Here is a 15295-nt window from a genome sequence, read left to right as displayed (position 1 = left end):
AGGATGACTGATTTCTTCTTTTGTCTGGCTGATGAACTGAACCTTCCCCAGTGTTGCTGTGAAAGCCCAGCCCCTAAGGAGGCTTATACCAGGCAGGCAGATTCTGGCTCTTATGTGAGGCTTCTCTTATGTGAGACCATGCATAACATGGTCTCCCCATTTCTTGAAACACTGTTTTCAGGAGTAAAACATTTGAAAAAAAGAATAGAAAGCAGGGTGGAAAAATGCTTGGAAATATCTGAATGGAGGTGAAGGAAGGTAAAAAAAAAACAAACAAAGGAAAAGTCTGATCATTTTATAAAGTCAATTAATATAATAACAGCCATTCATTGATGCATAAAATAATATAATAAGATTCACCACTGAGGGAGGAAGAACATGCTAGAGGGACATTTAAAGAAAAGCTGGGAAGGAAATCTAACTCTGAAATTATCATTTTGCTGTGTAGTAAAGCTATTTTTATGTGGGGAAAATAGAAGTATGGCCATAGATTCTCTAGCTTCATATTCATATATCACTACAAATAACAAAGGTGAGAAAATATAAACATATTTACTAAAATTTTTACCAAAAATACTTTTCTGATTTAGAAATAGTTCAGAAAGATGACAGTGGAAACATGTTATTATGTAAGTGACTTGCGCCCTCTAGTGGCGACTAAGAGTCCCTGCATGTGTATTCGCTTTTTTGGGGGAAAATAACTCAGAAGTTACAACAGATACCTCAGAACTACAGTGAATCTTGAGAGACTACTGCGAACACTTGTATGCTATAAGTTCAATAACCTAGAAAAACCGACAAATTCTTAGAAATGTACAATCTTTCTGACTGAATCAGTAACAAATAGAAAACCTAAACAGATCAATTGTAAGCAAGGAAATTAAGAGTAATCAATAGTCTACAAAAGCCCACGACCAAATGGTTACACTAGTGAGTTCAGCCAGACCTTCAAAGATGAAATAATACCTATACTGCTCAAACTAGCTCAAAAAAATGAGAAAGTGGGAATGTTTCCAAACTCATTTAATGAGCCCAACATTACTGACACCAAAATGTACAGACAAACATTACAAATAAAGAAAACTACAGACTAATTTCCCTGAACAGCCTGGGGAAAGCGGCTGGCTCATAATTTGACAGGGATGTCAAATAAACACTCTATTAATAACAATTTTATTTTTTTATTTTTTTAGTGTAATATAACTTTTATTTTTTTGTTTGTTTTTTTATTATTTAAAATTTATTTTTATATCCCCCTTACAACCCCCTTATTTTGACCCCAAGCCTTCCTTTCCCCACCTCCCACATCCTATAGAGTGTCTCTGGTTGTTGATTTTGATATTTTCTTTCTTATAATTATTCTTTTTCCTGGTCCCTTATTTAAGTTTTCTAGATTCCTGCTATGAGTGAGACCATCCAGTACTTTTCTTTTTCTTTCTGACTTATTTTGCTGAGCATGATCCCTTCCAGCTCCATCCATGTTGCTGCAAATTGCATGTGTTTATCTTTTTTGAATGCTGAGTAATATTCCATGGTGTATATGTACCACATCTTCTTGACCCAGTCATCTATTTTTGGGCATTTGGGTTGTTTCCAAAGCTTAGCTATTGTAAACAGTGCTGCTATAAACATAGGGGTGCAGGTGCTCTTTGGAATTGATGTTTCTCTGTCCTTTGGGTAAATACCTAGGAGTGGAATTGCTGGATCATATGGAAGCTCTATGTTTAGTAGGTCCAGAAATCTCCACACAGCTCTCCATAGTGGGTGGACCAGTTTGCACTGCCACCAGCAGTGCAGGAGAGTTCCTTTTTCTCCACAACCTCGCCAACATTTGTTTTGCTAGTTTTTTTAATATGTGCCATTCTCACTGGTGTAAGATGGTATCTCATGGTAGTTTTGATTTACATTTCCCTGATTATAAGTGATGTTGAACTTTTTTTCATATGCCTGTTGGCCATTTGCATTTCCTCTTCAGAGAAGTTTCTTTTTAGCTCTTCTGCCCATTTTTTGACTGGATTATTTTCTTTGTTTTTGTTGAGTCTCATCAACTCTTTGTAGATTTTTGTGATCAGTCCTTTATCATTAGTGTTGTGTGCAAAAATGTTCTCCCAGTAGGTGGGGTTTCTCTTTGTTTTTGTTATTGTCTCTTTTGCTGTGCAGAAGCTCTTTAATTTGATGTAGTCCCAGCTGTTTATCTTTGCCTTCACTATCACTGCTTTGGGTGATGTGTCTGTAAAGATGTCTTTGATGTGCATATCACATAGTGTTTCGCCTATATTTCCTTCTATGTATTTTATGGTTTCAGGTCTTATGTCAAGTTCTTTAATCCATTTTGAGTTGGTTTTTGTGCATGGTGTTAGGTAGTAGTCAAGCTTCATTCTTTTGCATGTAGCGACTCCGTTTTCCCAGCACCATTTATTGAACAAACTTTCTTTGCTCCAATGCATATTCTTTGCTCCTTTGTCAAAGATTAGTTGACCATAAATCTGTGGGTTTATTTCTGGATTTTCTATTCAATTCCATTGGTCTGTGTGTCTGTTCTTGTTCCAATACCATGCAGTTTTGATGATTATGGCTTTGTAGTATAGTGTGAAGTCTGGGAGTGTGATGCCTCCATTCCCTTCTTTTTTTTTTTTCAGGAGAGCTTTGGCTATTCGGGGTTTTTGGTGATTCCATATGAATTTCATCAATAATTGTTCTATTTCTCTGAAGAATGACATTGAAATTTTTATTGGAATAGCATTGAATCCGTATATTGCTTTTGTTAGGATGGCCATTTTAATAATGTTTATTCTTCCAATCCATGAGCAGGGGATGTCTTTCCATTTCTTTGTGTCTTCTTCTATTTCTTTTAACAGTGTTTTATAGTTTTCTTTGTATAGGTCCTTTACCTCTTTTGTTAGATTTATTCCCAAGTATTTGATTTTTTTTTTGTTTCGATAATAAAAGGGATGGTTTTTTTTTTATTTCTTCTTCTTCAGATTTATTGTTTGTGTATAGGAAGGCTACTGACTTTTGCATGTTGATTTTGTATCCTGACACTTTACTGAACTGATTGATGAGTTGAATTAGTTTTTCTGTGGAGTTTTTGGGGTTCTCTATGTATATTATCATATCATATGCAAATAGTGATAGTTTGACTTCTTCTTTTCCTATTTGGATTCCTTGTATGTCTTTCTCTTGTCTTATTGCTTTGGCTAGGACTTCCAGTATTATATTGAAAAGCAGTGGTGAAAGTGGACATCCTTGTCTTGTTCCAGATCTTAATGGGAATGCTTTCAGCTTTTCACCATTGAGAATGATACTGGCTGTTGGCTTGTCATAGATAGCCTTTATGATGTTGAGGTATGTTCCTTGTATCCCAAGAATTTCAAGGGCTTTTATCATGAATGGGTTTTGCACTTTGTCAAAAGCTTTCTCAGCATCTATTGATATTATCATATGGTTTTTATATTTCTTTTTGCTGATGTGTTGGATAACGTTGATTGATTTTCAGATGTTGAACCATCCTTGTGTTCCTGGCATGAATCTTACTTGGTAGGGTGAATTATCTTATGGATACATTGTTGGATTCTGATAGCTAAAATTGTATTGAGGATTTTTGCATCAGTGTTCATTAGGGATATTGGCCTGTAGTTTTCTTTTTTTGTGTTGTCCTTGTTCGGTTTTGGTATTAGTGTAATGTTGGCTTCATAGAACTTGTTTGGTATTATCCCTTCCTTCTCGATTTTTGGAAGAGTTTGTGAAGGACAGGCACTAATTCGTTTCTGAACGTTTGGTAGAATTCATTTGTAAATCCATCAGATCCTGGGCTTTTGTTTTGGGGGAGGTTTTTGATTACCATTTCAATTTCGCTGCTTGTAATTGTTCTGTTTAGGTGTTCTATTTCTTCTTTATCTAGCTTTGGGTGATTGTAGAGTTGTAGGAATTTGTCCATCTTCTCTAGTAGTAATAATAATTTTAAAAAGTTGAAAGGAACCGGTGAGAGGACATCCTTACCTTGTTTCTAATCTTGGAAGTTATCAGTCTTTCACCATCATGTATAGCACCAGTATAGGTTTTTTCATAAATGCCTTTTATCAGGTTAAGAAGTTAATCTATTCCTAGATCACTGAAAGATTTTTTTAAGTTGGGTTAAGATACACATTACAAAATTAAGCATTTTAGCCATTTTAAGTGTACAGTTCAGTGATATTAAGTACATTCATTTTGTTATACAATCATCACCACTATCCATCTCCAGAATATTTTACATTTCCCAAACACAATCTTTATACCCATTTAACAATAAATTTTCATTTCCCTTCTCTCCCAGTCCATGGTAACAGTCGTTCTATTTTCTTCTCTACAAATTTGTCTTCTCTCAGTACCTCACATTAGTGGAATAATATATTTGCCCTTTTGCATCTGGGTTATTTTACTGAAGAGAACACTTGCTGGTTCATCCAAGTTGTAGCACAAATTAGAATGGCATTCCTTTTTAAGGCTGAATAATACCCTTTTGTAAGTATGAACCATATTTTGTTTATTCACTCATTCATCAATGGACACTTGGGTTGCTTCCATCATCTGGATATTGTGAATAATGCTGCTGTGAACATGAGAATACCTGCTGAAGTCCCTGCTTTCAGTTCTGTTGGATATACACTAAGAAGTACACTTGCTGGATAACTTTGAGGAATAGTCCATTTTCCATAGCAGCTAAACCATTTTACATTCCCACCAGCAATGTACATGGGTTCCAATTTCTTTACAAATTCACCAACATGTTATTTTCTGCCTTTTGTTTGTTTGCATTAAGTATTAGTCATTCTAATGAACATGAATTGGTATCTAGTATGTGTGTGTGTGTGTGTGTGTATTTTTAGGGTCTGTGGTCTACAAGGCAGTTTTTTTTCCAAAGATTTATTTATTTATGCACGCAAGAACTGGGGTACAGGCCAGAGGTGCGGGGAGTGAGAGGATTCACCAGAGTGGGGAACAGAACAGGCAGATGGACTGAAATACACTGCTGAGAGGAGCAATGGGTGAGTCAGGAGAGGTCTGCTGCACCATATGGGTAGCTCCCTGGCCAGGGGATCGAATTCATGCTGCAGTGGCTGCAGTCTGCTTCATAGGTTGTATCTAAATCCCTTGCACCACCAGGGAGACCCCAAGGCAGTTTTATTCTGGTTACCCTTGTCTTGTGTCCCTTTCTTTGCAAAGAACTTTCCTTGTGTTTGGGGTTGTTAACCAGAGACAGGAAATGCACACTGAGAGCGAGGGACTTTGATACAACAGAGGCTGAATTTGTTTTAGAGTAAATGAAGTATTGGAAATCAGGGAGAAGTTTGTGATGAATTACAGAATAATCAGCAAAGCAGCAAATACAACAGTCTGAGAGGTCATCTCCTTTTAGCAATGGCTTGATTTGGAATCGAGGGAGTAAAAATGCTGCCTTTAATCAGGAAAAAATTAGAAATGTTAGTTTAGAGAATGATAGCTACATTTGAGGACACTAGAAGAATTCAGGGCAAGTCTGGCTATAGGTTATAACAAAACATCAGTGACAACAGATTAGAATCTAGTATCTATAAAGGTGCAAACATAATTTTTCTTTCTATAATTATCCTCATTTCTATTACATATAATTATAGTAGAATTAACTTGTTGGCAAAAGAAGTCTAGTTTCAATAAACTTGTTTGATATTTGCATAGATATAGCAAGATTAACCACACAGGCTCTTTTAAATCTGTTTTGTTGCTGTCATCAGATTTTACCTGCAAGCACATATGTAAACAAAGTAGAGTCTTATTGCTATGAAAATAAAAATATTAAGTTTCAAAAATTCTAGAGGGATTAGGGAGAAAAAGTTAATGTTAAATCTTTGTTTACCAAGATTTACTTTACAAAATTGCTGGAAGTCATAGACAACTTTATGATCTTAAAGATATCAGACAGGGACCTCCCCGGTGGTGCAGCGGTTGAGTGCTGGGTTGAGAAGCTGCCCGCAGCCGCTGCAGTGCCGGTTCAATCCCCGGCTGGGTGAGGGTCCCACATGGCACGCAGACCTCTCCTGCCGCCCGCTGCTCCCCTCAGCAGTGTACTTCGTCAGTCTGTCTGCTCTGCTCACCGCCCTGACTTTGGTGAATTCTCTCACCCTCCCAAGCTTCTGACTGTACCCAGTGCTTGTATAAATAAATTTAAAAAAAAAGATATCAGACACTTGGATTCTAGAATACTTGTCAAAATTCTTTCCATGAATTTCCTTGTAGATGAAGCACTTTGTAGGAATACATTGCCAAAGCAATAACACCACAAACCACAAAATCTCAGTTTGGCTTTGATTTGTATTTCACTAATGATTAGTGAGCTTCTTTTCATATGCTCATTAGTTATTTATATAACTTTTTTGAAGAAATATCTATTCAAATCCTTTGCCCATTTTTTAAATTGAGCTGTTTTGTTGTTGAGCTTTAAGTTCTTTATGTACCCTTAATGATCCCTTATCAAATAATGATTTGCAAATATTTTTTCTAGCATTATTTTTTAAATAAGGAAAGAATTCTGGATTTGTCAAATGCTTTTTCTGCATCTATTGATGATTGTGATTTTTATTTTTCAGTTTTTTAATATGACTTACATTGACTTTTAAAAAGTTTTATAAAGATAAAGTCATACAACTTACTCATTGTAAGTATATAATTAAATGTTTTATAGCATTAACAAAGCCCTACAAACATTACCACAATCAATTCTAGAACATTTTCATCATTCCAAAGAAACCTTGTACCTAGTAGCAATCACTCTCCATTTCCATCTATACTAGTCAGCTAGGGTTGCCATAACGAAGAACCGCAGACTTGGTGCCTTAAACAACAGAAATGTATTTCTACAATTCTGGAGGTTGGTATTTCAAACCACAGTAAAGTTGATTTCTGGTGAGATTTCTTTCCCTGGCTTGTAGATGTCTAGCTGCCTTTGCTGTGTCCTCACACAGCCTTTTTAATATGCTCTTGTGGTATCTCATCTTCTTGTAAGGACACTAGTCCTATTAGGTTAGAGCCTGACCTTTGTAACCTAATTCAATCTTAATTACCCCTAAAGGCCCTACCTCCAAATACAGTCATACTGGGGTAGTTAGAGCATCAACCAATGAATTTTGGAGGACACAATTCAACCCGTAACATTCTACCCACTACACCAGCCCCAAATTAATATCCATCTTGCATGTAAAATAATTCACCCTTTCTGAATAGCCCCCAAAATCTTAACGTATTCCAGTATCAATTCCACCTCCAAGATATCTAAATCAGATAGGGCACAACTTGAGTATAAGGCACAATTCTCCTATTCAGCTGAGAACCTGTGAAACTAGACAAATTATGTGTTTCCAAAATACAATGGTGGGACTGATGTGATAGACATTCCTGTCCCAAAAGGGAAAAATATAAAAGAATAAAAAGGTCATATGTTGTGCCAAGATAGTCTAAATCCTAGCAAGACAATTTCATTTAGATCTTAGAGCTCAAGAATATTGTCTTTATCACAGCACTAGCCCTGGGCTCAACTCAGGGGGAGGAGGTAAAAATCCAGTTTCTCTCTGGAAGAGGTTAGACTGTATACTTTCCCAACTAATGCCCAAAGGCATGGCTTCTAATCACATTATATCACCGAGGACCTGACTAGGATTCAACCTGGAGCCTGAAAGAGCTTTTGGATGTTACTCCTGCCTTTTAACCCCGTTTGTTGGAAGAATAAAACCAAGTCTCCAGTTTCTCCTGAAAGAAGCCAGTTCGCATATTTGGCACCCCAACTTTATAGCTGCCACTTGAGAGACTGGTTCACAAATCACCTAGCTCTCAGGCCAATAGGGCTCAGAATTTGCAACTTCCCTAGGACTATGTTAAACTAAAAGGCTTTTTTAACACAAAGACCTGCTACAGTTCAATAACAATAAAATGCAAGGAACCCCCAACTGAAAAATGGGTAGACTGAAAAATAGGTAGTAGATATAGGGAGTGGGTGGGAGGAAGGGGCAGTTTTAAAAAAAAGTGGGAGTACCTCCCATAGCTATCTTCCTAGGCTCAGTATGGAGAGACTAGGCAAAAAAAAAAATCTCTGGAAGGTATTTGACTTCATACTTTTCCAGTTGCTTCTGAATAGTTGGGCTTCTAAACAGCTTGCACCTGATTGTTGATAGGGCTCATAATTAGTAATCATCTAGGAATATGAAAGAGTATGTGAGAATTTTCTGTATCTTCTACCCCTAGCCCACTGTATTGATAAAGTCAAGTCTCTAGCTTCTTTCTGAAAGGAATTTAGACAAACATCTAGCACCACACCATTTTTGATGGGCACCCGAGGAAATCAGCTAGTGCTGGGAGATCATGGGGCTCAGCATTCCTCAAGCAAAAGAACAAGATAAATTAAAAAAAAAATGACGCCAATGAACTGGAAATAAGTGACATACCTAACAAAGAATTCTAAATAATCGCTGTAAAGACATTTTCTGAGTTCAGGGGGGCAATGCATGAACAAAGCAAGTATTTTTTTTTCCCCTTTTCTCTCTTTTTTGTCACCCTCCTTTATATCCACTATGAAGATTCATGGACTGTCAAGCAACTATTTTAAATATTTTTTGGGAAAGTATCTACAAAGTGAACAGGAAAAGAATCTCAGCAGACAAAAAGAAAAATGTTATCAGAGAACAAATTCTAGAACCAAAAAGCATAGTATCTGAAATTCAAAACCGTAAGTACCTTAAAAGAATACTGGAAGTAACAAAAAAGTCAATTAACTTGAAGACAGATTAACAGAAAATATCTAGTCTGAAGAAAAGGAAAAATGATTGAATAAATATGGACAGAGACCCAAAACTTGTGAGACAGTATTAAAAAGGCAGGAAAAAAGTTTTTAAAAATTATGATTAAAGGGCCTCTCCTGGTGGCACAGCTGTTGAGCACTGGGCTGCGAGGCTGCCCGCAGCCTCTGCAGTGCTGGTTCATCCCCGGCCACCGGCAAGGGTCCCACAAAAAAAAAAATATATATATATGATTGAAAATATCCAAAATTTGGTAAAATTTATAGATCCTGTCTGCTCACAAATCCTAAGCAGGATAAACAGAAAAAAAATCATACTTAGGTATATAGTTGAAAATGAAAACTAGTGATTGAAAGAAAAAAAAAATTTTTTAAGATTTATTTTTATTTATTTATGCAAGCACTGGGTACAGTCAGAAGCGTGGGAGGGTGAGAGAATTCACCAGAGCCAGAGCGGGGAGCAGAGCAGGCAGACTGAAGTACACTGCTGAGGGGCACAGCGGGCGGCAGGAAAGGTCTGCGAGCCATGTGGGACCCTCCTCCGGTGGCCAGGGAGCAGCTGGGGATTGAACCGGCGCTGCAGAGGCTGCAGGCAGCTTCGCAACCCAGCGCTCAACTGCTGCACCACCGGGGAGGCCCGAAAGAAAAATCTTAAAAGCAAATAGAGAGGGGTGCAGCAGTTGAGTGCTGGGCTGCAAAGCTGCCTGCAGCCTCTGCAGTGCCAGTTCAATCCCTGGCCTCTGGCGAGGGTCCCACATGGCACACAAACCTCTCCTGCCACGCCCGCTGCTCCCCTTAGCAGTGTATGTTGTCAGTCTGCCTGTTCTGTTCCCCACTCTGGCTCTGGTGAATTCTCTCACCCTCCCGCGCTTCTGACTGTACCCAGTGCTTGTATAAATAAATAAATAAATCTTTTTTTTTTTTCAAAAAAAAGTTTCACATAGGGAAGAGTATCCAAAAGAAGAGTAATTTTTGATCAGAAACAGATGAGACACTTTAAATGCAAGCCACCAACAGGTTGAAAGAAAAAAGGATAAAACAAAGATATAGCAGGCAAACAGTAAGCAAAAAAATGGTTCAGGATTACAATAATGTCTGACAAATTATACTTCCATAAAAAGGGACTATTGCCAGAGATAAAGAAATATGTTTATCTCTGGTGTAGCTCCTTTAAACGAGAAAACATATCCTAAATGTGTATATACCAAATAAGAGACAGAAACACAAAGTAAAAACTAACCGAACTACAGGGAGAAACAGAAAAACCCACATTTATAGGGTGAATTTAACCCCCATTTTCTAGTAATTTAAGAAATAAGAACCCCCAAAATTCAGTAGCAATACAGATTTGAACAAATTCAACTAATTTGACTTAATATAATAGTGTCTAGTTCACAAGATTTTATGTGGATTAAAGGAGTTAGTAAATATAAAGAATTTAGAATAGTGTTTAAACATGTAACAAAAATGAGCTCTCAGAAATGCAATTATGAACCTGTGGCAACATAATTTCTAAATTCATACAAGTTATTTTTAAAGTATTGGGCCTCCTCTGGTGGCGCAGCGGTTGAGTGCTGGGTTGCGAGGCTGCCCGCAGCCTCTGCAGTGCCAGTTCGATCCCCGGCCCCTGGCGAAGGTCCCACAAAATAAATAAATAAATAAATAAATAAAGTATTACTAGAAAAACAAATAATACAGTGTCCTACTAAAAATTAAATTATTCATGTACTTATTAAGCACTCTAGCAATAATTTTTACTTAGCAAATAAAGACAAGTGGCAAGTTTAAACCAAAATAATAAATAAAATGAATTAATTTTTAAAAAGTATGTTTTATAACAAAAAGCTTTCTTTAAAAATATTGAACTACAAAATTTATTCACAAGCAATACAATAACAATTTCTCTGAAGTATGAGTTATATCAAATAAGTAAACGTGCTACAATACCAAAAGTTCCATTTTTCATCACATCAACAACTTCTTTTAATTACAAATTTTCTCCCTGGAATAATGCAAAATAACAGATTAATATTGAAATATTCTTATCGTGACTTTAGCACTGAAAGTATACTATAACAACAGGGAATAAAATTTATTTACTTTCTTACATTGTTGTTCATTTTTGTACAGTAACTGATTGCTCCACTCAGGGGTAGCCCCGTAGATTTCACCACCATTGCTCCTGTGATCCATCACCTTAGTTCCTTGTGCTCCTCCCTAGCCTTCCCTTGCTGGATGCCTCAGATCTATGGTCAGTTTACAAGTTTTGTCTTTTCTTGACCTTTTGTTCATTTTCACTATATTCCCCATAAAAGTGAAATCCTCTAATATTTAATCTTTTTCCTTCTGACTTATTTTGCTTAGCATAATCCCAGCTCCAACTAGGGAGTAATATTTAAGACAAAAGTGGGAAATATTTATTCAACTGAAAGAATATGAAACAAAATTAAATCAATAATTAACCACATGGGGCCTCCCCTGTTGGCACAGCGGTTGAGCGCTGGGCTGAGAAGCTGCCCACAGCCTCTGCAGTGCTGGTTCGATCCCCGGCCGCTGGCGAGGGTCCCACTTGGTGCACAGACCTCTCCTGCCACGCCTGCGGCTCCCCTCAGCAGTGTACTTCGGTCCTTCTGCCTGTTCTGCTACCTGCTCTGGCTCTGGTGAATTCTCTCACCCTCCGGGGTTTCTGACTGACCCAGTGCTTGTATAAATAAATAAATAAATATTTAAATATTTAAATAAATAAAATCTTAAAAAAAAATTAACCACATGAACACAATGTGTTTTGAGGAAGTGTAAAGTTAAACTACACTGATTTTAAAAACTAAAAAGGCACACAATAAAAAGGTATTTAGACACTGGTTCACCTTATGGTGTAACTGAAGGCACAATAAACACAAATGGTTACATAAAAAAAGTTAATTAAAAAAGAGAAGAGACCAAAAAAGGAGCAGGAGAGGAAAAAGATAAGAAATAATTGCATACAGACATAGCACAACAGAAAAATAGAAAAGTAAGGGGAATAGTCTAGGAGGTTGTAAACATATAGGTCAAATACTCTTGTCATACTTGGTCTTTACTTGGGCCATGAATTTAAAAATGTTTTCATGTCTCTAGCTGTTTACCTGTACCCCTGCTTCATCTTGATTTTTCTGTCTTTATTCCCTACAGCTTATTTTCTCAGTTCTTATTTTTTATCTTATTATATGGAACACAGACCATATTTGTAACTACTTTTCCTTTTTTTGAATTAAGATGGATTTAAAGAATACTTGTTATCTTAAACTGTGAAGTAGCTAATTAATCAGTATTCATAGCACTTCTGTTCTAATCTAAAATAGGAATTCTTGAAGTCTGTGAACTCCTTGAAATTGTGTTCAAAATTTTGTGCAAGTGTAATTTTTTGTAAATTCTAAAGCTTCTGTTAGAGCCTGAGAGCAAATAACTGCTATGTTAAAGACTTTTGTGAATGCATTGTAAACATAGTTAATCATGAGCAAATCAGTATTTGGACTATAATATAAGAAAGGGAGCTAACACTTATTAATAAGCACTTCTCATATACCAATTTCTATGTTCTTTCTGGTATCAGTGGACTTAAATTCTGCACATTCCAAAAGAGAGCTAGATTAAGATCAATCCGATAACCTAAGAACAATCTAACAATGATGCCCTCTGGCCCTTTCTGTTGTTTAAAGTAAAAAACTGAAGGGTTTTACATAAATCAGTTAAATTAAATTAAATCAGCTGAGTTAAATTAAATGTGTTTTTACACAAATCAGCTAGCTGGTTTTACAATCTATAGAAGTAAAACTCATACCAAGAGTCAAAAAAAATGTAATAACTGATGACATCTTTAAATAAATTTTTAAACTTTAGCCATTCACCATACCAACAAAAAGATTTCTTAATGCAGATTAAATTGGAACATGGTAGATAAAAACAATCAGAAAAAATTTACTACAGTGAAATGTGGCAGTGAAAGACCTACATGCAACATAACCATGGTGAAAAACACTAGTGCTTCCCTTCCTTTGGTGTCCTTAAAGTTGTGCTTATTTTCCTTAATCCAGGGCTGTTCTGAAGTCTTTGCATGAGTAGCCATCAAACAGGATGAGCAAGTAACTGGGTAAATGTCAGACACAAGGGTACTCTCAGATTAATGATCTGTTATTTATTTATTTTTATTTTTTAAAGATTTATTTATTTCTGCATACAAGAGCTGGGGTACAGGCCAGAGATATGGGGGGTGAGAGGATTCACCAGAGACAGAGCAGGGAGCAGAACAGGCAGACCAACCAAACTACACTGCTGAGGGGAGCAGCGGACAAGACAGGCGAGGTATGCCACGCCATGTGGGTTGCTCCCTGGCCAGACAGGGATTGAACTTGTGCTGTAGAAGCTGCTGTAGAAGCTTCATAGTGCGGTGCTTAACCCCTTGTGCCACCAGGGAGGCCCCAGATTAATGATCTTTGTATCTCATTGAGATATTTGTATTTCTTTATAACATTTCACTTACACAACAGTTTCCTTGGTTTAAAAGAACTTTAAAATCCTACTTTTAAGTCAGAGTAAAGCAATGTCACAAATTAGTGGTGAGTGAAATAAGTTAAGGACCAGACACACGCTGATTTCAGGGCTTAGAGATCAAGAGAACTTTGATCTCACTGCTTTCTACCTCCATTTAACACTGCAATATGAAGCAATCTGCAGCCTCTGCAGCACGAGTTCGATCCCTAGTCGGCCAGGGAAAAAAACCACATGGTATATTTCAGTCAATCTGCCTGTTCTGTTCCCCACTCTGTTTCTGGTGGATCTTCTCACCCCCTGCATCTCTGGCCTGTACCCCAGCTCTTGTATGCAGAAATAAGTAAGTCTTTAAAAAAATAATAAAAATAAAATGGCCTTGTCAAATTTTACAAAGTGGAGCAACTTAAAACGCAACATATATGTAAATGGCCATGAAGGTAGTTAAACAATAAACCCGTAGCAAGACAAAATTTCTTTCCACAATAGCAGTCTTAGCTCTGAACTTTCTCACAGTGCATTAAAAAAAATGTTGAAATTAGAAAGAGAGAGAGAGAGAGAAAAGAGTCCGTACAGGAAAAGCATTGAGAAAATGTCTTCAGTCAACTTCCCTTTAAAATTAAGGTATAACATGCAAGTAATGGCTATCAGAGAACTGAAGAAAACCCGCAGATGAGCTGAGTAAAGCATTGTCCCAGAGGAGACAGAAATGGAGCACTGAATGGAGTTCCAAGCAAACCAAAGAGCCTCTCCCTTCTATCCCTGACAAAATTAAGCCAAAACAGGTAACACAATTGAGACTCATAAGCTATGAGCTATGAATTGCATGTAAACTTCAAGTTATGAAGTATCAACTGTGAATAACACAGTTAAACCCCATAGAGTATCACTAGCAATACAAAAAACTCTACATGTACAGAATTTAACTTTGCCTGGACTTTCTTAAGAATCAGCTATAATATTTTTTTATATTTTAATTTGGTGCCAGCCTTCCATGGCAATAGAATAGCTAAAATGACTTGAAAATTCAAATGCACCTATCTATTCTAGTGACCTATAGACTGAGAACTCATTCTATCAGTCATGCAATAACTTTTAAATCCTACCCTATTAATTCCTAAATGACTAAGCAATTGCAAGGCCAAACTATGTAATTAGTCAGTAACGAAGAAAATGTAAGTGCAATTACGTAAACAGTACAATAACTAACTGTGGTTAAAAACAGAGATTCAGTTTCCTTACACATATAATGGGGATAACAACAGTACTCATTAGAATAGAAAAGCTGTTTGGTACTATTACGATAGTATATTACCTGTTGGAGAGTTTATAATAAGGATTAAATGTGCTAATTTGTGAAAAACCTTTAGAATAGTGCCTGGAATATAGTATATGCTACGTATTATTATGATCCCAATCTGTCACTGTATTTATCAAATTTATCCTACATATACTAATTTCTGTTTTGCCAAGCATATTTTGGTCGTCACTAGGATGGGGAGAGAAAGGGATATGCTGCTGCTGGTATATACTAGATAAGGATAAATGATGCCAGATGTCTGGGTTTTGCAGGGCTTTTTCACATAACAAAACTGTTCGCTGGCAGCCCTACTCAATCTAGTCCAATTATATTTTTTTACTCTCCCCATATTTCATATCCTTCCTTGTTCTTAAACCTCCAATAATTTACCCAGCCCTAGCTGATAACCTTGCTTCTTATTACACTAAGAAAACAAAGGCAATCAATAAAGAAATCCTTCCCCTAACACCAAATCTTCCATTCATGTATTTCTGTATCCATATATCCTGCTTTCTTTCCCACTACAGTGGGTTAACTGCCCTTTCTTATCTCCTAGGCCAATCCTACTTCTCTCCTTTAGCCTACCTAAAGAATTTTACACTGTTTACTCTCTGTCCTGAATTATCAGCTTCCCTGCCTACTGGATAGTTCCCACCAACGTACAA

At 36.8% G+C, this 15295-nt stretch overlaps 1 protein-coding gene across 6 annotated transcripts in view; it reads right to left on the bottom strand.

The window, feature by feature from the left end:
* Window positions 1–10661: 10661 nt before the first annotated feature.
* CCDC18 (coiled-coil domain containing 18) overlaps window positions 10662–15295 on the bottom strand; it is a 90692-nt gene continuing 86058 nt past the window's right edge. For all 6 annotated transcript variants that reach the window (XM_054691754.1, XM_054691753.1, XM_037501211.2 and 3 more), the window contains one exon: window positions 10662–10805. In XM_054691754.1, the coding sequence (XP_054547729.1) occupies window positions 10791–10805 (15 nt within the window). In that variant the 3' untranslated portion in view covers window positions 10662–10790. The remainder of the gene's footprint in view (window positions 10806–15295) is intronic.

The sequence above is a fragment of the Talpa occidentalis genome, unplaced genomic scaffold (assembly GCF_014898055.3).
Source record: "Talpa occidentalis isolate TD23 unplaced genomic scaffold, MPIMG_talOcc4v2.1 talOcc4.9, whole genome shotgun sequence".
Lineage (NCBI taxonomy): Eukaryota > Metazoa > Chordata > Mammalia > Eulipotyphla > Talpidae > Talpa > Talpa occidentalis.
Note: the sequence above shows the minus strand (reverse complement) of the source record. Positions and strands in the feature narration are given on the sequence as shown.